Source organism: Littorina saxatilis, linkage group LG16, assembly GCF_037325665.1.
Source record: "Littorina saxatilis isolate snail1 linkage group LG16, US_GU_Lsax_2.0, whole genome shotgun sequence".
In the NCBI taxonomy this organism is placed as follows: Eukaryota; Metazoa; Mollusca; class Gastropoda; order Littorinimorpha; family Littorinidae; genus Littorina; species Littorina saxatilis.
This window is the reverse complement of record NC_090260.1, coordinates 28135162-28161990: the sequence shown is the minus strand read 5'-3', so window position 1 is coordinate 28161990 and position 26829 is coordinate 28135162. Positions and strand designations below refer to the sequence as shown.

At 42.8% G+C, this 26829-nt stretch overlaps 1 protein-coding gene across 3 annotated transcripts; it reads left to right on the top strand.

The window, feature by feature from the left end:
• Positions 1-548: 548 nt before the first annotated feature.
• Positions 549-26829, top strand: LOC138950748 (GA-binding protein subunit beta-1-like). 3 transcript variants are annotated; one of them, XM_070322475.1, is made up of 11 exons: positions 549-656; positions 4307-4481; positions 7774-7971; positions 10620-10718; positions 13528-13630; positions 16330-16425; positions 18901-19023; positions 19533-19630; positions 19920-20049; positions 23804-23922; positions 24424-26829. In XM_070322475.1, the coding sequence occupies exons 2-11, from the start codon at positions 4374-4376 to the stop codon at positions 24679-24681; spliced, it is 1332 nt and encodes a 443-aa protein (XP_070178576.1). In that variant the 5' UTR covers positions 549-656; positions 4307-4373; the 3' UTR covers positions 24682-26829. The 3 variants fall into 3 exon arrangements, with proteins under 3 accessions (XP_070178576.1, XP_070178574.1, XP_070178575.1); XM_070322473.1 differs by having other exon boundaries at positions 13528-13693; XM_070322474.1 differs by lacking the exon at positions 549-656 and adding an exon at positions 751-938 and having other exon boundaries at positions 13528-13693.

The window sequence follows — 26829 nt, the reverse complement described above, 5'->3', positions numbered from 1 at the left end:
CATATGCGGAAATGTTTCATTCGAATAAGGAAAAATTCGTAAACCCACTCACAGTCACAAACTAATTATCGGAATCAAACATGTATCGTTTCTCAACACATGAACTTGAAGTTGAAGCAGTTACCTGCATCTGCCGCTTCATTACAACTAATTTGCAGCAGTTATCCATGCACAACAATTACCATCAATTAGTCGTGACAGTAAACATGCCAGTCCGTGAGTCGTGATGACCTGAAATTGTTCTGGGGTCAAAACTACGCCTGATGGAGTCGACAACGCCCATAATCGGGTACGAAAAGCTGTGTAACCTCTCAGCTGCTGTAACTACACACACGCAACACACTTGGAGGCGTAGCACAGCGTACAAACAGAAAATCCTTCCGCAAAAATGGGCAAGACATTTTTATTCAAGAAAAATGCATTTAATTCTGTACAAGTTAATTTTATTTTTTTGGACTATCTTGATGACTTTCGGGTTCCAAAATTTATTTTAAGCGTCAAAGCCGAAGATAGCGTAACCGAACTACTTTTTATACGTCACTGACTTCCGTCTTGCCGCCAAGTGCGATAGACCCGACTGTTTGAACAAAGAGACAATCTGCTGCTTGTTTCATTATTTTGTGGCCGTTTCTAACAACCAAGCTGGCTCAAAACACGTAAGTAGGAATCATAGATTTGGTCTGCGTTATATTTTCGGTTCTGTAATGAGCGGAAGTGACTGAATATTTACGTTTTCCGTTTTAGACACATGCAACTTCCGTTTGTGTCCCGATGAACATGGCGGCACTCTCCTTCCTGTTTCCCTTTCGTTTGTTGTTGTTCACAACCTGGAGATAATCATGACATCTAGCAGTCTGGTACTTGCATATCTATGCCGAAGTTGATGTGTTGTAAAGAAATCATCAGTACTGTTGAGTTGAAGACCTTCTTCGATCAGTGTGAGTCCTAATTTGAGCTGTTGCTCCCGGAGTGAAATTGCAAGAAGGCATACATTAGCTAGGTTAGGCCATTTTTAATTTTTTTTCAAAATAGGCATATATATATATCATTGGAAAGGTATTTTAAAGACAAAGACAACGGTAGTAAATAAATTAAAATAGGTCAATTAGGTAACGAGCTACATAGATTTGAAAACGGCACCCGTCAAGTAGGGTGGGGTCAAAAGTTAGCCCTCTGCATTAATCGGTTTTAAACACTACTTGTACCCAATGACTGGGGTCAAAGTGAGCTTTTATATATACCATTAGAAAGGTCTTTTAAAGACAAATATTGTGGAAGCAATTACATTTCCATAGGTCAATTAGGTAACGAGCTACATGGATTTGAATAGAGTAACTGTTTAAGAAATGTGTGGTCAAACTTTAGCTTTCGGTACTATTCATTTTAAAACACAAAAGGCACAATAATTTTGATAAAAAAAAAGAAAATGTTCAAAGTAGGCCTACTAATGACAATACGTAAAATATCATTATGTCTACTGAGTAGCATGCTATTGCTAAACATTGATGTATTTTTCTTTTAATGCAATACCATTGAATCTAGAAATGGAGAAAATTAATTTCTTTAAAACTAAAAGTTAGAACATCACAAATTGAGAAAAAAAAATCACACTGGATAAATTGTATTGCCTGTTATTCCAAAAGAAATGTAAATCACAAGTTTACCTCTACATTAATTTTACTCAACACCAATAGTTTGAAAAGTGCAAATTCAGATTAAATCATTGTTTTCAAAATCATGCCCAGGGCATTTTTCTCTGAAACAAAATATGTCATTGTTTTAAACTTGGGGAAAAAAAATGCTTCTATGTTAAAAGCAAAGAAATAAAAAGAATTAAAAATTAATAAATATATAAATAAAAAAAGAAAGAAAACATGCAGCATGCAAATCATATTTTGTGGTGTGACATCAACATGTCACTGTCTCATTCTAAGCAGGTATAGGTACACATAAAAAGAAGGCACATACATGAGTCCAACAGTGAAGATATATACAGTGCAAAAATCCACACAAGAAAGAACACACCATAAAAACAATAATAGTAGCATTAAAGGGGCAATAATTATGTAAAACAAACTCCTTTCATTTACATCTTCTAAAAAGATCTATTTTTTTACTATGTGTACATCATGCGTATGTATTTAAGGCCAAAAAAAAAAAAATTGTCTGTTTAGGGTAACCCGACCGACCCTATCGATTTGGCGCCGACCCAAAAACTTTTTTTTGATTTCAAAAAAAAAAAAAAAAAAAAAAAGAGGTAAAAATGCTAAAAAGAGACATTTGGCGTTTCTTTCTCTCCCTTTCTCTCTGTTTTATTTATACGTTAGTTTTGAAACATGTATTCATCAAATATAAGAAGTGAATGTTCAGCCAACATAGCATTTACACAAAAAAAAAAAAAAAAAAAAAAAAAATTTACCTACCTACCGACCCTACTTTTTTTGGTCATGTTACCCTAAACAGACAATTTTTTTTTTTTGGCCTAATCCCTCTCTCGGTATCACCACACCTCGCCATTGTCTTGTCACTGCCCGAACCGCTGAATCCTGCACCTTTGCGGTAGTTTGCCCCCCTCCCCACCCAGGTTTAACTAAGTTTAAGTAGGTAATCATATTTTGGAGAGGTGTAACTGGAACGTGGATACATTGAGTGATTGACTGATTCAGGAAAAAATGATGTATGATTGAATCACTCTGACTCAACCAGAAGATCCCTTGTCACTGTGTGTGTATTCCTAGGTGCTTCACATCTGCAGATTGTGTCACTCTGCCAGTCTGTTACACTGTCACACCCAAGAACCCCCCTTTTAACCTTCGCCGGTCGTCGTGGGTCCGTGTGGACTCAGAAGGGTGTTTAATTGCAAATATCTCTTAAAGTTAAACCAGTTGGAATTTTTTAATGAGCTTTTGAGAATGCCTCAGGCACCTAAAAAGCTCTTAATCTTAGGTCCTAAAAGATCATTAAATTTCAGCGAGAAGTAATTAAAAAAACCAAAGGTCAAATTTAGACTAGACACAGAAGACATCGTGGGGTTGTGCGGACTCATGTTTCTCAAACTGAAGGAACTTACATAAAAACTAGGGAGAGAAGTCACAAACCTTCAGGTATTTGCTCTAATAATCATTTTCTATGATCTGTTTAATTTTGGAGTTAATAAGCAAGTCGCGTGGAGCGAAATTAATACATAACAATGTGGGTCCACACGGCCCCATGACGTCTACAGAAGGGTATTCACGTTTTTTCTTATTTGAGAAGCTTTAGTCCGCATGGTAATAATTAAATTAATAATTTAATTTAATTACTTCTCGCGAAAATTTAACCCTGGCGTCTACGGAAGGGGATGCACATTTTTGCTTCTTTGGAAACCATGGGTCTACGGAAGGGTATGCATATTTTTTCTTCTTTAAGAAGCATGGGTCCACACGGCCCCACAATGTCTTCCGTGTGTAGTCGATAACCTGGTCGGGCAAAGGTTAACACCTTAATAATAATAATAATATGGGAGATTTATAGAGCGCTTGACGTTCTCTAAGCGCTTTACAATGAAAAAACATACATATATACATACAAAGCAAAGCGAAAAAGCATGTGCAGCAGCATTCAGCACAGAAGTGAACAACAAAAAACACTGCATCAATACAAGCTGCAAGCATACTAACACGGGCAAAACATTCAAACATTCAAACACCTGATCAAAAATGCACCATATTGAAACAAAAATGAATCAAATTACTGTGTGAAGAAGTGTGTTTTAAGGTTTGATTTGAAGGAACAAAATGTTTGGCAGTGTCGGATTGAGTAAGGGAGAGAGTTCCACGCAACGGCTGCAGAGTGGGAGAAGGCTCTCTGACCGTGCTGTTTGCGACTAAAAGAAGATAGACGGAACATTCTAGTGTCTACAGAGGAGCGGAGGGATCGTGAGGGTGTGTAGAGTGTGAACAGGTCAGACAGGTAGGATGGGGCTGAGCCAGATATGATTTTGTAGCAGATACAGCAGCACTTGTATTGGATTCTCAGCTCTACAGGGAGCCAATGAAGTTTCTTAAGCAAGGGGGAACAGGACTGAGACCGAGGGGCTTTGCAGACAAGCCGGGCTGCAGAATTTTGAACGCGCTGCAAAGGATGGATGACAGACTGAGGACTTTCAAAATTTGAGAAAATCTGGTCTAATGAAAAGGAGGGAGTCTTAAAATTATGGTAAATTCACACAAAAAAATTGTCTTAAAAGGGGAGAAGTTTTTTATAAGGGAGATACCACGGTATTACTGTAAATGTTATCAAACTAATGAATTGTGTTTACATTCAGGATCACGGTTGCTGCATCGGCAGTGCCCAAACTGACGAGCGTTCAGGTGCTGGCGCCTTCCACAGGCATGTCGTTAGTGGACCTGGGCAAACGACTCCTGGAGGCGGCTAAGCGTGGAGAGACGGAAACAGTCCGTGCTCTCATGTCCAATGGAGCTCCCTTCACCACAGATTGGGTAAGCTACAAAGTACAATGTAACCCCCCTTTAATTAAGTTTAAGACCTGATAAAATTGGAGAAAATGAGTTCTTGAGAAGAGAGAGATTTTAAAATGGGGGTACACTTACAGCGGTTATGATTTTACAGAAAATCTTGGAAAACAGGGTCTTTAGTCTTGAGAAGTCTTCAATTGTCTTCTTCTTCTTCTGCGTTCGATCTAAAACAAAGATAATTGTACGGCCATATTATCGTGGAAGCATAGACAGCCGATTTTCTCCCCTCGCCAAGTTGGCTGCTGTCTTCCGTCTTCGGTGGTTGAGGTTCTTACTCAGGGTTGCCTCCTCCCCAAGAGTAGCTGCCTTGCTGGGCTGTCGAGTCCACTCTACCCTGGTTTGTTGTCGAAGTTTTCCTTCTCGTAGCCTTTGCCTTTCCCAAGGCGCACACAAGGCAGTGCGGGTTTTGAAATCGGAGTTGTCCTTCTCCTAGATGAGTGACCATCCAAGGTTGACGAGCCCCATCTGCCCGAAGCAGCTGGTTTTAAGGCGCCAGGGACCCAACTGCATCCCTTCTCCTGTTAGTCGAAGACAGGGCCCGCCACGTGAAGGCCAGGAGCTGGATTTGACTGTCAGAGGTGTTTGGGGACACGAAGCCATATGGAGCATTTCTTGGGAAGTAGGCGCTTATCTCTACTTCCACCCCGGCATAACAGTCCTTGGGCCCCTTCAATTGTCTTAAAACTAAAAGAGGGGTTCTATTGTAGTAGGCATAAGGTTGAGAAGTGTTGTTGTGCCATACTGTGCATAGTGTTTCACTTTCAGCTTCACTTTTGGTCTTGGAAAGGTAATGCTAATAGTCTTTGAAATGAAGATTTGAAGTGGTCTTGACAGGCATGAACTGTTGTGTTCCTTTCAGTAGGTGAGTTACTGAGTAAGATGATGTTTGGGTTGAATTCGCTCATGAATGTATGATGTGTAGCTAACTGCTATTGTCAGAATCAAATAATGACTTTGGATGACAGTCACTTAGTCTTTTTAGATACTTCTAATCGTCTGGGGTACTCAGACTACAATCATGACTTAGAACTAGATTTTCATCTTCTTACATTTATTTTATTGACTCACATGCGAAGCAAAAGTGAGTCTATGTACTCACCCGAGTCGTCCGTCCGTCCGTCCGTCCGGAAAACTTTAACGTTGGATATTTCTTGGACACTATTCAGTCTATCAGTACCAAATTTGGCAAGATGGTGTATGATGACAAGGCCCCAAAAAACATACATAGCATCTTGACCTTGCTTCAAGGTCAAGGTCGCAGGGGCCATAAATGTTGCCTAAAAAACAGCTATTTTTCACATTTTCTCTGAAGTTTTTGAGATTCAATACCTCACCTATATATGATATATAGGGCAAAGTAAGCCCCATCTTTTGATACCAGTTTGGTTTACCTTGCTTCAAGGTCAAGGTCACAGGAGCTCTTCAAAGTTGGATTGTATACATATTTTGAAGTGACCTTGACCCTGAACTATGGAAGATAACTGTTTCAAACTTAAAAATTATGTGGGGCACATGTTATGCTTTCATCATGAGACACATTTGGTCACATATGATCAAGGTCAAGGTCACTTTGACCCTTATGAAATGTGACCAAAATAAGGTAGTGAACCACTAAAAGTGACCATATCTCATGGTAGAAAGAGCCAATAAGCACCATTGTACTTCCTATGTTTTGAATTAACAGCTTTGTGTTGCATGACCTTGGATGACCTTGACCTTGGGTCAAGGTCACATGTATTTTGGTAGGAAAAATGTGTAAAGCATGTGAGTCGTATGGGCTTTGCCCTTCTTGTTCATTTTATTTTGAAGAACAGAGATCTTGAAACACTTTGCATACATGTGGGAATACACTGTGCAGTTCATATAACACTAACAGTGAGATTACAAAAGAAAAGGCGTAATTTGATGTCATTCTCCCGTGAAAATGTCCTATTTGAATTTTAATGGATGGGCACAGTGGCCTAGTAGATAAGATATCAGCCTCTTAACCGGAAGTCGTGAGTTCAAATCGTGGCCGCCTGGTTGGTAAATGGGTGGAGATTTTTCCAATCTCCCAGGTCAACATGTGTACAGCCCTAGTTATCTACTAGTGCCTTATCCCCCCAAGACCAAGTGCACATTGAAAAGATCCCGTAATCCATGCCAAGTTCGATGGGTTAACAAAACACAAAAATACCCAGCATGCTTCCCCCTGAAAACGACGTATGGCAGGTAAAAATGGTCATACATGTACAAATTATGAGAACGTGGGAGTTTCAGCCCATGAACGAAGAAAAAGGAGAGTCTCAATGTTAATCTAATGCGGACATGGGAACCCATACGATTTCACCGTATTTTGTACGCGTGATTGTCTGGGATACGATCAGTACGGTCAGTTGAAGAAAAGTACGACCAGAAAAATTCCTCGACTACTTTTCTTCACAAGCGCATCCTGAAGCCGAACCAGTATTTATACACATGATCTCAGTTTTTGTCTGTAAACATTGACAGAAGCATTTGTTTTAAATGTATTGGTAAACTCAATTAACGGTGCGACGAATGCATTTTGAAGCACGGATGTTCAAATACTGTGTGGAGTACGCTCATTTTTCTGAATACTCCAACAGGGATGTTGCTACAAATTCATACCTATAGGACAAATGTCCTAGTTCTTTAGCATCAATAAGACATTTGACCGCTTTCAGAAATTTCAATAGGACGTCAGAATTTTGTCATTTTCAAGAATGACGCTCGCCGTGTTCCCCACTGTTTTTGACCCTAATTTAGCACAGGATGCCGTTGAATAGCCAAACGTGTTCAGCTTTTGTTGAACTTTGGCAGGCTTTATTTTTATTTTTCGGTGGCATAACTCAGTGCGCTTCGTCAAAATGTATCGAACTGAAAGCAAATGCAGACGCAAGACTAAGTCAGTTGGAGTTGTCTCCCATACTCCTAACTTTAATGTGCTGCAGACGGGTGTCACCCAAACACAAGATCCGCACTGCATAACTTCAGTGCACCTGTACGAGAGAGTGCTTGGTCGCTTTTTGAAAATGTGTATCTTGAAAGGAACATTAACAAATATCGCGCTGTCCGAAGTAATTGAGTTATTATCGGACAATGCCAGCGCTCAGTTGAAGACGATAGGACATCTGACCGCCATGCGGCTATGTGAATCGGACATTTGAGCCTCTTAATCGGTCGATGTCCGACGCCTAACGACATCCCTGCTCCAAGTGCAAAACAGGGGTTCCAAGGTCTGCTAATGTGTGTGCAGCTGGGAACGTCCCCTCTCCACTTTGCCGCGCAGCAGGGTCATCACCAGACAGCGGAGGTGTTGTTGAGGTCAGGGATCAGTCGAGACGCTCGCACCAAAGTTGACCGCACGCCCTTGCACGTGGCCGCACAGGAGGGTCACCTCGGCATTGTGGATCTGCTGCTGCAAAACACTGCTGACATTGACGCTAAAGACATGGTATGCATTGGGGAGGGGGGGGGGGGGGGGGGGAAGTAGGTTACATAGCTTTGCCCTTCTCTGTTTTGTGGTACTGATTGTATCGTTTGTATACTCTGTGTGGGCGCTCATAAAAACTTATTCGTACATGCGAACACTTTTTTTTTCACTGAACTTTATACAGTGGAGCCCCCCCCCCCTTTAATCAAGACCTAAAAACATCTGAGAAATGCAGGTCTTCAAAAGGAGGCAACCCCCATCCCCCGCGGGTTAGGGGGAAGAATTTACCCGATGCTCCCCAGCATGTTGTAAGAGGCGACTAACGGATTCTGTTTCTCCTTTTACCCTTGTTAAGTGTTTCTTGTATAGAATATAGTCAATGTTTGTAAAGATTTTAGTCAAGCAGTATGTAAGAAATGTTAAGTCCTTTGTACTGGAAACTTGCATTCTCCCAGTAAGGTCATATATTGTACTACGTTGCAAGCCCCTGGAGCAATTTTTTGATTAGTGCTTTTGTGAACAAGAAACAATTAACAAGTGGCTCTATCCCATCCCCCCCTTTCCCCGTCGCGATATAACCTTCGTGGTTGAAAACGACGTTAAACACCAAATAAAGGAAAGAAAGAACAAGTCGCGTAAGGCGAAAATACAATATTTAGTCAAGTAGCTGTCGAACTCACAGAATGAAACTGAACGCAATGCCATTTTTCAGCAAGACCGTATACTCGTAGCATCGTCAGTCCACCGCTCATGGCAAAGGCAGTGAAATTGACAAGAAGAGCGGGGTAGTAGTTGCGCTAAGAAGGATAGCACGCTTTTCTGTACCTCTCTTTGTTTTAACTTTCTGAGCGTGTTTTTAATCCAAACATATCATATCTATATGTTTTTGGAATCAGGAACCGACAAGGAATAAGATGAAAGTGTTTTTAAATTGATTTCGACAATTTAATTTTGATAATAATTTTTATATATTTAATTTTCAGAGCTTGTTTTTAATCCGAATATCACATATTTATATGTTTTTGGAATCAGCAAATGATGGAGAATAAGATAAACGTAAATTTGGATCGTTTTATAAATTTTTATTTTTTTTTTACAATTTTCAGATTTTTAATGACCAAAGTCATTAATTAATTTTTAAGCCACCAAGCTGAAATGCAATACCGAAGTCCGGGCTTCGTCGAAGACTACTTGACCAAAATTTCAACCAATTTGGTTGAAAAATGAGGGCGTGACAGTGCCGCCTCAACTTTCACGAAAAGCCGGATATGACGTCATCAAAGACATTTATCAAAAAAATGAAAAATACATCTGAGGATATCATACCCAGGAACTCTCATGTCAAATTTCATAAAGATCGGTCCAGTAGTTTGGTCTGAATCGCTCTACACGCACAGACACACACACGCACATACACCACGACCCTTGTCTCGATTCCCCCCTCTACGTTAAAACATTTAGTCATAACTTGACTAAATGTAAAAAGGAGGGAGTTATAAAATGGAGGTACATTTACAAATGCTATGAACAGAGAGTCTAAGAACACGAGGGAGTAATGAATTGGGGAGTCTTTAAAGGGGGGTTCCACTGTATTTCCAGCTGTGTTGCATTGCAGCAGAGGACACAAGACAGTCGGGGGGGGGGGGGGGGGGGGGGGGGGGGGGGGGTGACACTCTGGATCTTTTGTGAAGTCTTTTTTCTGTATGGCTTTTTTTTTTCCTTTTTTGACTCACATGCGAAGCAAAAGTGAGTCTATGTACTCACCCGAGTCGTCCGTCCGGAAAACTTTAACGTTGGATATTTCTTGGACACTATTCAGTCTATCAGTACCAAATTTGGCAAGATGGTGTATGATGACAAGGCCCCAAAAAACATACATAGCATCTTGACCTTGCTTCAAGGTCAAGGTCGCAGGGGCCATAAATGTTGCCTAAAAAACAGCTATTTTTCACATTTTTCCCATTTTCTCTGAAGTTTTTGAGATTCAATACCTCACCTATATATGATATATAGGGCAAAGTAAGCCCCATCTTTTGATACCAGTTTGGTTTACCTTGCTTCAAGGTCAAGGTCACAGGAGCTCTTCAAAGTTGGATTGTATACATATTTTGAAGTGACCTTGACCCTGAACTATGGAAGATAACTGTTTCAAACTTAAAAATTATGTGGGGCACATGTTATGCTTTCATCATGAGACACATTTGGTCACATATGATCAAGGTCAAGGTCACTTTGACCCTTATGAAATGTGACCAAAATAAGGTAGTGAACCCCTAAAAGTGACCATATCTCATGGTAGAAAGAGCCAATAAGCACCATTGTACTTCCTATGTCTTGAATTAACAGCTTTGTGTTGCATGACCTTGGATGTATTTTGGTAGGAAAAATGTGTAAAGCATGTGAGTCGTATGGGCTTTGCCCTTCTTGTTTTCTCTCTCTCTCTCTCTCTCTCTCTCTCTCTCTCTCTCTCTCTCTCTCTCTCTCTCTCTCTCTCTCTCTCTCTCTCTCTCTCTCTCTCTCTGTATGGCATTAGCAAATGCTTCTCTCGGGAGATACATAACATACCTGTTATTACAAAATAAATTCACACCAAACACGATGATGCTGTCTCTGATCCTGATTCGTAGCGCAAGAGTCTGATCCTCTATGGTTTGTTGTGTGCGTTTCAGCTGAAGATGACACCTCTACACTGGGCGACAGAAAAAGGACATGTGATGATCATTGAGCTGTTGGTGCGGAGTGGGGCAGACCTCAACAGCGAAGACAAGGTTAAAGGAATTAATATAACCCACAATGGGATGTCTCTCTCTCTCTCTCTCTCTCTCTCTCTCTCTCTCTCTCTCTCTCTCTCTCTCTCTCTCTCTCTCTCTCTCTCTCTCTCTCTCTGTTGAATACAAGTAAATAATTTATTTTCTGTGTGTGTGTAACTTATATTTTGTCATACAAAAGCCCAGTTTGCTTTGTGTTTTTGTTGCGGTTTTATCTCAGTTATTTGTGAGCTCGTTACATTTTTCTCTCATTTCCATTTGTTTTACTTTGAGAATGAAATTGTAATGCGCCTAGAGCCAATACACCCTTTCGGAGTCTCAGGCGAGAGTCCGCGCATTGCATGCTGGGATTGCAAATTGTACCAAACACGAGGTCTTCAGAAGAGGTACATTGCCGATTGCGTTCAAGTTTTCCCTCGTAAGCTCTTATCTCTTTGATATTTTTGTGGTTTTTGTCCCACGATAGTTTCATGATTTAAGCGGAATGGATCTCGAGTGTGTTTAGTACAACGGAGCGCGCCCTGCCGCCAAGCATGTGACTAGCCGCGCATGCGCACTCGAAACTCCGAAGGGGTGTATTGCTTGGAATCGTCGTATAGAAAAGTTATTTATGATTAAAATTATTATTATTATGACTAGTACAGACTAGTGTCTCTCCCTGCAGTTCTCTGTTGAGGAAAGTTTAGAACTGTTACCAGGCTATGGATTGAAATTCAGTGAGAAACGGAGAAGGTGTTGGCTGCAGGTTTGACGCAGTTGTCAGACCGGAGGGAAATGGATGTGCCTTGTAGTTGTAGACGGAAAAATACGATATGAAAGTCAGTACACAGCTTACTGGAGTCACTATCTCGTGACATTTTTATAATTTTAGATTTTTTCACTCGTTCAGTAGTTGTCTCAAAAAATCACCTGAACAGTGGTTATTTGTGAAACGCTTGTGATGTTTACCAGAAGTGAATGTTCAGTGTTGTTCTCAGACCTCGGTCTTTCGTCATTTACTTATACTTTTTTTATTTGACGCATTATTCCGACCCCATTACAGTGGTACCTGCGATAAAAGGACAACCTTGCAAAAGTGTCCCTTCATTGCAGGTGGCCTGTCATGACAGGTACATTTTGGTTGAGATAATAGACAAATGGACAACAGAAAGTGTCCTTTTAACTAAATTTAACCCCTTCCCTGCCAGCGTGAAAAAGCGCATTTGTATTCCTGTGTGCCGGAGCAAAATTTGACTTTTGAGGGTGTGTTCACTAAAACGTGAATAATTCAGGCATTTGAAGAGATATCTCTTAGATATTTGGCATGTTTTTTTCTAACATCCCTGGCCCCAATTACAAGTGAAATTAGTTTCATTTGGCAGGACAGAAATTTTTAAGTAATTATTTATTCTTTTTTTTTCCCCCGTGATCAAGCATTTTCGGAACATAACAACACACTTGATCACAAAAATGCATGACAAAACACAACAAAAAACTGGTGTAACAAAGGGAAAAACATCAGGTACTCACAAAACTTCTTGGTAATCAACTTCACTGCTATAAGCATCCAAAGTTATAAGGGTTAGCTGTTCATGGTAAGGTAAGTCCGGAATCGCACGTCATACTCCACAGCTGAGACTCAGAAGCAACAAAGTCACAATCCACAGAGCAGGCAAAGTCCACACACTACTTCCAGTATATGAATTTTGTGTGATAATCCACAAAACACTGAGGAAAGCACAAGGCTGCTCTCAAGGTACTGGTCAGCATAAAGGTTTGTTTGGAAGACAAGGTGGTTGATGAGGTCGTCATCAAAAAACAGCTGCATCCAGTCTACTGGTTCAAAATTGTCAACATTGCACTGCATGCCTGGATTGCCTTGAAATTGGATGTCTTGGTTTGGCGCAGTTGCATCAGCATCTGTCCAATTTCTTATCTTATCTTCCTGACGTTGTCTTGGAATTTGTCGGGCACGGCCGCGGCCACGCCCCCTCGCATTACCTCTCCCTCGTTGTCCTCTTCCCACACTGCTTCCTCGACCCCTGCCGCGACCTCTGACCACAGGACATGAAGTTGATGGGCCAGGCATTGGTTCTGCTTCGGCATCACTGCCATCAGTCTCCGACTGATCACTGTCAGTGGCAGATACACTTGGTTCGTAGCTGATATCATTGTGACTGTCATCATCAATGCCTACCTCGGACAAAAGAGGGTGGTGCTGGTTGAAATCAGTTTCTTCCTCGTCTGATTCGCTGTCACTTCCATCTCTAAGGTCTTCATCATCACTGTCTTGGTCATTTAGGCACTCTTGAAGCACTTCAAGTGCTGAATAGCGCTTGAAAACAGACCTCGTGGTACCCCCACGCCGTCCACCATCCGACATCTTTGTTGACGACTTAACACAGATAACTCCCGAAGTTTCAAAATTCTCCCAAACATCAATATTTGCTATTCATAACGGTCAAAGGGAAGGAACCGTTGGTTCAAGATGTCTAACTGCTCTGCCAACAGTTTTTGCAGTTACCCCCCTTCTTGGGTGGATACAGGACTCTGATGCGTACACCTCGAACGACGTTCGTGGCGGGGCAGACAGGATGCCAAAAAACACCTCGAACGCCGTTCGTGGCAGGGCAGGGAAGGGGTTAAGGGATGTGTCCTCTCATTGGAGGGGCCACTCATTGCAGGTTCCACTGTATTCTGGCTGGGATCAACACTGAATATTTCATCCTTTGAAGTGACTCCGACTTGGAGGGATTTGCATTGTTTTGACTAGTTTTCTGTCAGTGAGCGACTTGATGACCAGACCTGTTTTGTGACTTATTTTTTTCAGTTTGACCGGACTCCCATCGACATTGCCATGGGCAACGGCAGGACGGACATCGCTCAGATGTTGCAGCTGGCTCATCACACAGACGTTGGCGCCGTGGGCGAAAGTGAGACCATCACCATAGAAACCACAGACCCTCTCATCACAGAAACAGTCACAACTTCTGCAGGTGCATAATCTGTCAAAAGAGTAGAGCTCTCTGCATGTGAAACGAGCAGTTCCAACACTTTTCCGTTTGTGGATACAGAATACAGAAAAGTTGTATTTGAATATAAAATATAATATAATATATATTATATAATATAAAATACTTGCCCAAGTTTGGGAATTCGTTTCGACAGATGCGGTTTTCACTCTATTCCCTTCAGCCAAGCACACCCAACATACGCAGATTTGGAAATGGACCCCTCCCATCTATTTATGTCTGTCTGTCTCGGTACACTAGTGACTAAGATGAAGTCAATCACTCCCCTACACGTTACAAATAATAGTCTCTCACACATTCTCACGCGATGAACCTTGCCGAGTATGCATTTCCACTGCTTCGCTTTTTGATTCAGAGGGAGCGGCAGATTCGGAATCAATATCCCACAGAGAGAAAATGACGCAAAAGCGCATTTGGCACAAAATGGGTCACACATTTTATGCAAGCCTGTCAGCATAGCACAGTGTGAGACTGAGAGTGGGTGGTGCCAAATCTCAGCAGTCTATTGCAGCATACTGTAGCAAGAATCGGGCAATTCAAAAGGGAACAAACATTTTTTTCACTATTATAAGTATTATTATGTTGTTATTGTTAGCATGATTATAGCATGTGATGCCGAGGACTTCAGACTGTAGTGATTGTGTCTACACAATATCTTGGAAGGTCCTAGCATTTATTTTCTTTCGCAAAGTTGCTGAGGCGTAAGTTTCTGAACTTTTCTGAAGTCCTCGGTATCACATTTTGTTCCCACCGTAAGAAAGTTAGCAACTGTGTCAAAATGTCAGCAAATTTTCTGGCGATTTGAAATAAGTTCTGACAATTCGATGACTGCCAGTACCAAACAACATCCCTTGATATGTGAACAGTAATTGTGTATGTTAATGGAAGTTTTCCAAAAAATAACTGTGAGTATTTCAATAACTGGAAAAATTGCACCCTTTGAAAAAAAAAAAATCAAAACAATGCCACTAATAAGTTGAAATACATTTAGGCATCACAGTAAAACGAGGATAAGCCATGGTGTGCATTGTCTGCTCAATTTACGGTCTACGTCTGTACACAGCTCAGTTGACAAAACACACGCTGCTACCGATACTACAGAAAAACTCGTAGCAGCAGTGAACACAGGAATGGGGAAGGATATCATGTTGATCAGATATGCAGGATGCTTCCTGCATGCAACTGAGGTAAAAAAAAAGAACAGAAAAGAAAAAAAAAATGTTGATCAGATAATTATTGCAGAAAATGCACATTGAAGCTCAGTTTTTTTTTTTTCTCTGTGACTTCTAGACTGCTTGACTCAACTAGTCTTAATCAATGGCATGGATCCAAAAACAGAAAGACTGGCAACGTTGTAAAATTCACAATAAAAAAACAAGAATGGAACATTATTGGAACGTTTTTATTTATGACAAAACATCCCTCGCTCGAAACTCGCATCTGCTGGTCAGCGTGCATTCCCCTCCGCGGGCCCCTCCGTCTGGAACTCCCTGCCGCTTGAGCTTCGCCAGAGCCCCTCTCTTGACGCGTTCAAGAGTAGGTTGAAGACTCAGTTCTTCCCGTAGCTGGCTGCGACTTTCATGTTCTACGTGATGTGTTGTGCCCCAAAAGACATTCTTGTGCTGTGCTCTGTGAGAGGTGTTTTCTTTGCGTTTAATATTATTTTGTTTGGACGTAGCTATTGATGTGTACATTGTTGTTGTATGTTTATCAGGGTTTGCTAGTGTGTTATAGGGTTTGTGTCCGTCTGTAGATGTTAGTTTCTTTGTTAGTCCTGTGTTGACAACTCTTCGACAAGCGCTTAAAACTGTACCCACGGAATACGCGCTATATAAGCTTCATATTGATTGATTGACAAAACAAAATTAATGTAACGTCGTTTTGTTGTCTCATAAATGAAACGTGCCAATAACATGCCATTCTTGGTTTTTGAGTCACTTGAGAAAAAGTGACTCTATGTAATCGGTCAGTGTTAGTCTGTCCGGCCGGCCGTCCGGCCGTCCGTAGACACCACCTTAACGTTGGACTTTTCTCGGAAACTATCAAAGCGATCGGGCTCATATTTTGTTTAGTCATGACCTCTACACTTTAACGATGGTTTCGTTGACCTTTGACCTTTTTCAAGGTCACAGGTCAGCGTCAAAGGAAAAATTAGACATTTTATATCTTTGACAAAGTTCATCGGATGTGATTGAAACTTTGTAGGATTATTCTTTACATCAAAGTATTTACATCTGTAGCCTTTTACGAACGTTATCAGAAAAACAAGGGAGATAACTAGCCTTTTCTGTTCGGCAACACACAACTTAACGTTGGGCTTTTCTCGGAAACTATAAAAGTGACCGGGCTCAAATTTTATGTGAACGTGACTCATTGTGTTGTGAATAGCAATTTCTTCCTGTCCATCTGATGCCTCATATAATATTCAGAACTGCGAAAGTGACTCGATCGAGCGTTTGCTCTTCTTGTTTTTTTTTATCATCAGTGGCATTGTTTTGCCTCAATCTGTGAAAGGGGCATGACTCCTTCACAGCACAATAAAACCCAGACAGGGTTTTTATTTCCTAACATGGTCCATCACTTTGTGCTCTGCCTTGCAGTAAAGACAGAGGTGTCGAGCGACTCGGAGCAGAGCAGCACCTCAGTGTTAGCAACACTGGCCGCACTCGCTGAAGCCACAGGTCCCATTCACACCAGTAAGTACACAGACAGCTTTTTGCATCTATCCACTGTGCTGTCATTTGTGTGAGATTGTCCGCCAGTAAGTACACAGGCAATTTTTTGCAAGATCTACACTGGAACCCCTGTTTTAAGACTCCCCAATTTAACCCCTTCACTGCCACAGTATACATGTAACAGCATTTTGGTATTGCTGTGTGCCAGGGCAAAATTTCGCTTTCTTCGGAAGGTTCACTAATCTGTTCACTGCTCGATTATTTATTGAGATATCTCTTAGATCTTTGGCCTGTGTTTTGCTTATACCCTTGGCTATTATAGGATGACATGATCATTGGACTTTGTTTGTGATTGTTATAGTAAAAATTGATATAATGACCATTTTTGTCAAAAATTACAGTTTCCGGACTTACACACACACATTGCAGCACGTAAAACCACACAAAACACTGCTGGAACTGGTGTCAAACATCAGGTACTCACATTACAGCCCATAAAAGTATTCTTCTGTGTGGTAATCCATAAATCACTTCTTGTGGAGCTTCCAGAACTCGGTATCGCTTGAAAACAGGTCTACGAGTTGAGGTCCGACTTTCGGCCGCCATTGTGAATTCTATACTCGGTTCTACATTTCTAACAAAGTTTTCATCACGTGGTACTAACTTATCCAAACGGTCAATGGGAAAGAACTGTGTTTAGAACCCCTATTGTACTTGGACAGTGGTTACCTCCCAGTTTTCAGAAATGTCCTGAAATGTTGCTGGTGCAAATCCCCCGTACTAGGTACGGTTATGGGCGTACGACAAACCGAAAATGACCACGTACCTAGTACGGGGTGGGCAGTGAAGTTTTTTTCTTTTCTTCTTCTTCTTCTGCGTTCGTCGGCTGAAACTCCCACGTACACTCGTGTTTTTGCACAAGTGGAATTTTACGTGTATGACCGTTTTTACCCCGCCATTTAGGCAGCCATACGCCACTTTCGGAGGAAGCATGCTGGGTATTTTTGTGTTTCTATAACCCACCAAACTCTGACATGGATTACAGGATCTTTTCCGTGCGTACTTGGTCTTTTGCTTGCGTGTACACACGAAGGGGGATAAGCCACAAGGCAGGTCTGCACATAAGTTGACCTGGGAGATCGGAAAAATCTCCACACTTAACCCACCAGGCGGCCGCGGCCGGGATTCGAACCCTCGACCTTCCGATTAAGAGGCCGACGTCTTACCACCCCGCCACAGCGCCCGTCGAGTGAAGGGGTTAAGACTCTCTCCCTTCCCAGACCTTGTTTGTTCACATTTTCTGTTCATAACCTACCCCCCGCGGGTTAGGGGGAAGAATGTACCCGATGCTCCCCCCAGCATGTCGTAAGAGGCGACTAACGGATTCTGTTTCTCCTTTTACCCTTGTTAAGTGTTTCTTGTATAGAATATAGTCCATTTTTGTAAAGATTTTAGTCAAGCAGTATGTAAGAAATGTTAAGTCCTTTGTACTGGAAACTTGCATTCTCCCAGTGAGGTAATATATTGTACTACGTTGCAAGCCCCTGGAGCAAATTTTTGATGAGTGCTTTTGTGAACAAGAAACAATTGACAAGTGGCTCTATCCCATCTCCCGCCCCCCGTCACGATATAACCTTCGTGGTTGAAAACGACGTTAAACACCAAATAAAGAAAGAAAAGAAAGTTCATAACCTCTGTAAATTGACCCCCATGTTAAGGATATTCCACTGTATTCACAATGCTGTCAGTTGTAGGAGATTGTCTGCTGGAAGAGAGAGAGTGTACTTTTTGTCTTATTTGTGACTGGGGGGGGGGGGGGGGGGGTGGCATTGTGCCCTTTCCAGTTTTATGCTAGGGAAAAACAATCTGTCCAAAAGTTAACATTGAATGATTTTTATGTTTTGGGCTTTTTTGTCCTCTGCAGGGTTGGTTGATTGGTTGGTTGGTTGGTTGGTTGATTTTTAACATCCCTTCGACATGTCCTGCATGGGATCGATTCAATTTTCTTTCTTTCTCAGTTTACTTAGTGGTATATGTGTTTAAAACTAGTTTTGTTAAGGTCTAGCACAGTAACAATGTAGCAGGTGCTAGAAAGATCACATCATTTCACACCTGGTATTTCAAATCACGTTAAAATCTTGATCTATGATAGTGGACATGTTGTCTCTGAACTCTGCAGTTTATGGCATTCAAATCAAAGCTGTTCTCAGAGGAACTAGTGAACATGTTCCCTCTGATCAGTGAAGTTGATATTTCACTGTGTTAGCCTGGTGTGTGTGTGTGTGTGTGTGTGTGTGTGTGTGTGTGTGTGTGTGTGTGTGTGTGTGGTGTGTGTCACTGTGTGTGTGTGTGTGTGTGTGGTGTGTGTGTGTGTGTGTGTGTTAGAAAAACAGAGTGTGTGCATTAGTAAGAGAAAGAGGGAGGGGGAGTGTGTGAGTAAGTGTCATGCATGTGTGTGTATGAAGAGATGAATAAACTTGTGCATTTCTTTGGCAGACTCATCCTCAGCAGATGCAGTGAACTGGCTGGAGAGCCAGGGCATCACCATGATATCAACCACAGGGGATGGGGGACTCATCACTTCCGCTGTGGAGAGCGGCCAGACGATCACACTCACTGGTAGGTTGTGTTGCATATCTTTTTATGTCTGTTTGTTTGGTATTGTTTGTTTGTGAAAAACTGCCATAAGTGCCATTATAGCAGGACTAACGCTTTGCATTTTCTTTTATTGCAAGGTTTCTACCTTCTGTTTTTTTAAGTAGACAAAACCTTTTCCTGTCCCTGTAAAACACCCGCTCATGAAGAAAAGCTATAAGATGAAAGAGCAGGGGAGATAATCACTTGACATTTAAGAAACGCGTACACTGTTCTGTGTGCACATGGTTTCCATAAATTTAAAAACACCACCCAAAAAACACACAATATTACCTGCTCACCCTTGTTTGGTGAAATATCAGGCAGTTTGCAGAGGTTTTCAGTTTGGGTATTTTTGTTATGGTTGATTATAGTGAAAATAAAACTATGTGGCAGCATAGTTGAATTTCAAACAAAAATGGTTTTCATGTGGCATGAGAATTATGTGTTAATCTGTAACTGTAAGTGTTGTAAATTGAAACTGTGTATTACAGAGGCAGGGAAGATCGCCCTGAACTACATCCGACAAGATGGACTAGAAACTTCACACGAGGAGGCGGGGCTTGAGACAGTGGTCAGTGAGGATGGACAGGTCAGTTGACACTCTCTTTTACACGCACACACACACACACACACACACACACACACACACACACACACACACACACACACACACACACACACACACACACTGTCTCTCTTTCTCTGTCTTGTTCTTGAAATGTTTTTGTGTTTCGTGAGTATAACTACAATGCATGTGAAAGATGTGATCATGATTTCAGCAAAAGCTATCACTGTGTAAGAATGATGAACATTGCATCTGTGTGATTTGGCCAAGCCGTGTATTTGAGTTATGCCTGAGCTCTTGCTCTTGATTGCAGAAGGTGATCACAATCGTGTCCAATCAGAATACAGAAGAGCTGACGGAAGAGGGGCCGGTTATAATGACGGTGGCGGAAGACGGCACGGAGCTGGAGACACAGATGGTCGTCGAGGAAACAGAGGGGGGAGGTGAGTTAATTATGATAATAATGATAATAAACAGACCTGGTAACCCATACGATTTTAACGTATTTTGTACGCATGATTGTCTAGAATACAATCAGTAACCGGTCATTTGAAAAAGAAATACGATGAGACAAATTCCTGGACTACTTTTCTTCACAAGCGTATCCCAAAGCCGATGCAGTATTTTGACACATGATTACAGCTTTGTCAGTAAACATTGAAAGAAGCATTTGTTTTAAATATATTGGTAAACTTTATTGACGGATACATGTGAAGCATGTTTGAAGCATGGATGTTGAAATGCTGTGTGGAGTACACTCATTTTTCTCAAAATACACCAGGTCTGTTTGAGAATATTCAAAGTGCAAAACAGGGGTTCCCAGGTCTGAATAAATACTTTTTTTTCATAGCGCAAGTCCCTATTCACAGCTCCAACGCTTTACAATTCAGCGTGATGGAGTTGTGCAATGAAGTACGCAAACGGAATAGCTTACACTCAGACGGAGTATTGGACAGACCTTGTCACCAGTCTTCATGTACCCATTTGGTTGAGCTTACTTCATTGACTTTCTCCCGCAGTGGGGCAGTGCGGTTATGAAATTAAAGGCCCCTCCTGTTTTTGGAACCGCAGGAGCTTTCTAGTTTGCTGTTAGGTAGATTTGTGGTTCCTCTTTCCTGTCATGCTCTCTTTTTCTTCATGAATTCTTTTCTTTTTTCTGCCTTCTTGCTCATTCACCTGTATTTTTTCCAAAAATCTCTTCTCTTGCCGCTTGTCTCGCGATTCATGTATAGTTTAATCTGTTAGTGTTCTGATGTAAGTCCAGCAGTAGATAGGTTAAGCCTATTTTAACATACTGGAAACTGGTAATCTTCCAGTAGGTATTAATTTAGTTTTACTAAAGCCTGCTGGGACACAAGTAATGGGTTAGTGCATTTGTAAACAGGAATCGCTTGACAAGTGGCCCCCTTCATCCCCCCCTTCCTCGTCCTGATATGGCTCTGCGTAGTCGGCTGGACGTTAAGCAACAAATAAACAAACAAATCATTGACTTTCGGTATTCAGTGGCTCTCCCGTGAAATTACTGGTTCTTAGAAGTGTGGTAGGGGGGTATTCACTGTAAAAGCATATCAATAATATAAATACAACAATGATGAATACCGGCGCGGTTGGCCTAGTGGTAAGGCGTCCGCCCAGTGAGCGGTAGGTCGTGGGTTCGAACCCCGGCCGGGTCATACCTAAGACTTTAAAATTGGCAATCTAGTGGCTGCTGCGCCTGGCGTCTGGCATTATGGGGTTAGTGCTAGGACTGGTTGGTCCGGTGTCAGAATAATGTGACTGGGTGAGACATGAAGCCTGTGCTGCAACTTCTGTCTTGTGTGTGGCGCACGTTAAATGTCAAAGCAGCACCGCCCTGATATCACCCTTCGTGGTGGACTGGGCGTTAAGCAAACAAACAAACAAACAATGATGAGTCCGCGTGAGAGCGATAAATAAAAAGACCAAAAATAATGTACTCACATTTGAACACACAGAGGGGGGGGGGGGGGGGGGGGGGGGATGTGATTTGTGACATGTAGTGCGCAAGGGGAAGAGGTTACAGACTGTGCTTTGAATAGAACCTTTCAGCAGTCTTCATGTTCCAAGCTAAACAGCGCCACCACCCCCCATCCTCTTCCTTACAACAAAGTGCAGACTCTAAAGACTGCTGCCTTTTGTTTAAATGCCAACAAATAAATCACACAATCCTTCTTGTTGTTCAAGGCACACTCCTTCCCGTATAAACAGTGGGGCTCACTGTCACAGATCTGGCCAGGCTTTTACACGGGATAAGACCATCCCTCCACTTGGTCACATACCAAACATCAACAGCCTGGGTGTTACACGGGATGAGACCATCCCTCCACTTGGTCACATACCAAACATCAACAGCCTGGGTGTTACACGGGATAAGACCACCCTCCACTTGGTCCCATACCAAACATCAACAGCCTGGGTGTTACACGGGATGAGACCATCCCTCCACTTGGTCACATACCAAACATGAACAGCCTGGGTGTTACACGGGATGAGACCATCCCTCCACTTGGTCACATACCAAACATCAACAGCCTGGGTGTTACATGGGATGAGACCATCCCTCCACTTGGTCACATACCAAACATCAACAGCCTGGGTGTTACACGGGATAAGATCATCCCTCCGTTTGGTCCCATACCAAACATGAACAGCCTGGGTGTTACACGGGATAAGACCACCCTCCACTTGGTCCCATACCAAACAACAACAGCCTGGGTGTTACACGGGATAAGACCATCCCTCCACTTGGTCACATACCAAACATCAACAGCCTGGGTGTTACACGGGATGAGACCATCCCTCCACTTGGTCACATACCAAACATCAACAGCCTGGGTGTTACACGGGATAAGACCATCCTCCACTTGGTCCCATACCAAACATCAACAGCCTGGGTGTTACACGGGATAAGACCACCCTCCACTTGGTCCCATACCAAACATCAACAGCCTGGGTGTTACATGGGATGAGACCATCCCTCCACTTGGTCACATACCAAACATCAACAGCCTGGGTGTTACACGGGATAAGACCACCCTCCACTTGGTCCCATACCAAACAACAACAGCCTGGGTGTTACACGGGATAAGACCATCCTCCACTTGGTCACATACCAAACATCAACAGCCTGGGTGTTACACGGGATAAGACCACCCTCCACTTGGTCCCATACCAAACATCAACAGCCTGGGTGTTACACGGGATAAGACCACCCTCCACTTGGTCCCATACCAAACAACAACAGCCTGGGTGTTACACGGGATGAGACCATCCCTCCACTTGGTCACATACCAAACATGAACAGCCTGGGTGTTACACGGGATGAGACCATCCCTCCACTTGGTCACATACCAAACATGAACAGCCTGGGTGTTACACGGGATGAGACCATCCCTCCACTTGGTCACATACCAAACATCAACAGCCTGGGTGTTACATGGGATGAGACCATCCCTCCACTTGGTCACATACCAAACATCAACAGCCTGGGTGTTACATGGGATGAGACCATCCCTCCACTTGGTCACATACCAAACATCAACAGCCTGGGTGCTCTCTTCTTCTTCTTCTTCTGCGTTCGTTGGCTGAAACTCCCACGTACACATGTTTTTTTGCATGAGTGGAATTTTACGTGTATGACCGGTTTTTTTTTTACCCCGCCATTTAGGCAGCCATACGCCGTTTTCGGAGGAAGCATGCTGGGTATTTTCGTGTTTCTATAACCCACCGAACTCTGACATGGATTACAGGATCTTTTTCGTGCGCACTTGGTCTTGTGCTTGCGTGTACACACGGGGGTGTTCGGACACCGAGGAGAGTCTGCACACAAAGTTGACTCTGAGAAATAAATCTCTCGCCGAACGTGGGGACGAACTCACGCTGACAGCGGCCAACTGGATACAAATCCAGCGCGCTACCGACTGAGCTACATCCCTGCCCTAGTGCTCTCTGTGCACAGTGGGAATTATTCGATGAATTAATATTTAATAGCCACTAGTGGCATTTTGACTAATTATTTCCTTTAAAAAAATTTAAAAAACTCACCACATCATCCCGGGCAGTGTTGTTCCCAGGCCTTGGTCTTCGGTCATTGACACATCAAAGCCAGGACACTTGGACCTATACTTGTTTTCAATCCAATTTGAAATTGCTCACCATCACTAAATGTTTGCCTTGCAGTGATCACAGAGGTGGGGTCAGAATTGCACCAGGGCATGGAGGACACGGGGACGCTCATTATTGAGGAGGGGGACGGAACCACCATCACTGTCACACAGGCTAACGAGGATGAGCAGGAGGTAAGATTGTGTGTGTGTGTGTTGTGGTTGTTTGTGATGTGTGTGTGTGTATGTGTGGTTGATGTTGTGTGTTTGTTGTTGTGTTTTGTTCTTGGTGTGTGTGTATGTGTGCGGTTGATGTTGTGTGTGTTGTGTTTTGTTTTTGGTGTGTGTGTATGTGTGCTGTTGATGTTGTGTTTTGTTCTTGGTGTGTGTATGTGTGCGGTTGATGTTGTGTTTTGTTCTTGGTGTGTGTGTATGTGTGCGGTTGATGTTGTGTTTTGTTCTTGGTGTGTGTGTATGTGTGCGGTTGATGTTGTGTTTTGTTCTTGGTGTGTGCGGTTGATGTTGTGTGTGTTGTGTTTTGTTCTTTGTGTGTGTGGTTGATGTTTGTGTGTGTGTTTGTTGTGTTTTGTTCTTTGTGTGTGTGTGTGTGGTTGTTCCACTATACCAACATACCAACCAAACCCTGGCGTGACAAAATGCACCTCTAATCCCCACAGTATGTCTATGTATGAGCAGGACGGTGAAGACAACGAAAGCAGCGAGCTCCGTCGTCAGTTGGAAGCAGTCCAGCGTCAGGCGGAGGAGTACAAGCAGCAGTTACGAGTCAAGGAAGAAGAGGCGGAGAAATTTCGCCAGCGTCTGTCGCAGATCGAAACTGTGACGGTGACAGAGGCAGAGAGCGTGGAGGTAGAGGAGGTAGAGGCGGAGAATCTGCAAGATCAGCTGGCGCAGTTGGAGGAGGCTACGGCAGAGGTGGAGACTGAGGACAGTTGATTTGTGTGTGTGTGTGTGTGTGTGTTGGCTTGTGTGTGAGTTTGTGCGAGTGTGTGTGTGTGTGTGTGTAATGGAGAGAGTGTGGAAAGTGTGTTTACAATACTGTTTGGGTTTGGATGTGTTTTGACTAAGAGGAAGGGAGAGAGAGTGTGTGATTGCCCAAGGGAGAGAGAGAGAGAATGTGTTAATGAGTGAGCATGCTTGTTTTTGTGCAAATACAAATGATAGTAAGCATGATGTGTGCCTACGCTGCATGAGGTAGAGTTGGAAGGCTCTGCAGGAGAGTGGGCGCACGTGTGTTTGAGTGTGTGATTGAGAGAGAGAGAGAGAGTTTATGTGTGTGCATGCTTGCCTTTGTGCAAATACAAATGATGGTAAGCATGATGTGTGCCTACACTGTGTGCGTGAAATAGAGCCAATAGGCTCCCCATTAAGTAGAGGTCAAAGGCTATGCGGGAGAGAGTGCGTGCGTGTGTGTGAGCGTGCACCTGCATTTGTGCTCATACATATATGCAAACTATAGTAAGCTTGGTTTGTTCTTGTGTCTGTTTGTGTGAAGTAGAGCTGGAGAGCTCAACGAGAGAGGAAGAGTGTGTGCATGTCTGCTTTTCTGCACATGCACATGGTAGAAAACTTGATGTGCGCTTATGCCTGTGAGTGTGTGAAGACTGAAGTTGAGAAGTTTCTCCCTGGACCAACTTTCTCATTAGGTCCGCATGTGCACACATGGAAGAGAAATATCAGATCGTGTTCATGTCGCGCCTATTTTTTTTTCCCCCTCGACCCTCTTTCAGAACAAGTTGCCCTTCCTTGACCCATCTTTGGTTGTAAGTGCATGCGGAAAGGGACTTATCTTTTCTCCGAGTGTGCTGGAGAATAAAGTTATATGAAGATGATGGAGGAAGAACAGACGATGGGAAGTTGTGAGCATGCACAGTGACTGAATGCAGGCATGGGAATTGTCCGCCGAACGGCAAATTTCCACCGATTATTTTTTTTGTTCCACTGAAAAAGCAAAAGTGTCCGCCAAAAAAATAAATGGGGGAGGCAAAAATGGTTCTAAAAACTGAATTTAATGGCAAACTTGTAGCTCAGATGACACCTAATTGCACAATTTGGGTTCTTTGGAGAATTTTTTTCCCAGGGAGCATGCCCCCGGACCAGGCGCCGTCGACTTTGGTTACACATTTTCAGCCTTTTTTACTTTTTCCAATTCCCATGCCTGTGAATGAGAAGCTGGTCCAGGAACAACTTCAAATCGCTACACTGGAAAGCTCTAGATGAGAGGGAGAGAGAGATTGCATGATGTGTGTGACAAGATAATACATGGCCGTAATACTATGAATATGAGTGCTTGAAGTATCCAAAAGTGTCATTTTTATGACAAATGTGGACAGATTTTATTTTTATATGTGGTGAATGTGATGAATCAAATTTTGATTTCATATGTTCCTGTCCAATACGAGTGGTGTATATTTTCTGACTTGGTCTGAATGTGTCTCCTTGGGATTCCAAATCTGTTAATATTAACTGATTCCCTCCATTCAGTTGTAACATTGTATATTTGATTGTGAAATATTGACGTGAGAGAGTACATGTGTTCCGTAAAGTTGGGGTTGGCCATGGCCATGTTGGGTTTGATGCGTGCATGCCTGGTTTTCTCCTGTAGATGGGTGTCGGCACAGAAGGTCTGCCCGCTGTCCTCAGCCAACATGCTCCGTCTTCATGGCAGCTCAAATTTTTTATCGAGGTTCTCTCCTCTAGATCCGCCGTGTTTCGCCTAGGGGCTTGCGCTGCCTAGTTGATAGGGTCACCTCGTAGAGGATGTGGTCATAGACCACGCACGGTCGGTCTTGGGATAGGGAAACGTTATGCTAGTCCGGAGGGATTACGCCACAATGGCCACCTCGCGAAGACCCAGGGTCCTAGACTAGGGAGGTCCAAGGGGGAGCACCGGGAGGGCTACCCCTCTACCCGCACCTCCAACACAATCCCTTCCCCTGGTAGCTTCATCCCCAAGGAGGAAACAGAGCTACCTGCAACACCCAAGTTGGGGTTAAAATGTACTACTTGGTCGGCTTGCTTGGTAGTACGTCTGCTATTCATGTATGAATTTTTGGAATAAACCGATCAGTTAAAAAACCTTAA

Bases quoted from the DNA above. Each gene is read 5' to 3' on its own strand.
- LOC138950748 (XM_070322473.1), top strand. From the start codon at position 4,374: ATGTCGTTAGTGGACCTGGGCAAACGACTCCTGGAGGCGGCTAAGCGT. The intron at 16,426-18,900 runs GTAAGTACACAG...TTTCTTTGGCAG, and splicing joins CACAGGTCCCATTCACACCA to ACTCATCCTCAGCAGATGCA. The intron at 23,923-24,423 runs GTAAGATTGTGT...ATGTATGAGCAG, and splicing joins CTAACGAGGATGAGCAGGAG to GACGGTGAAGACAACGAAAG.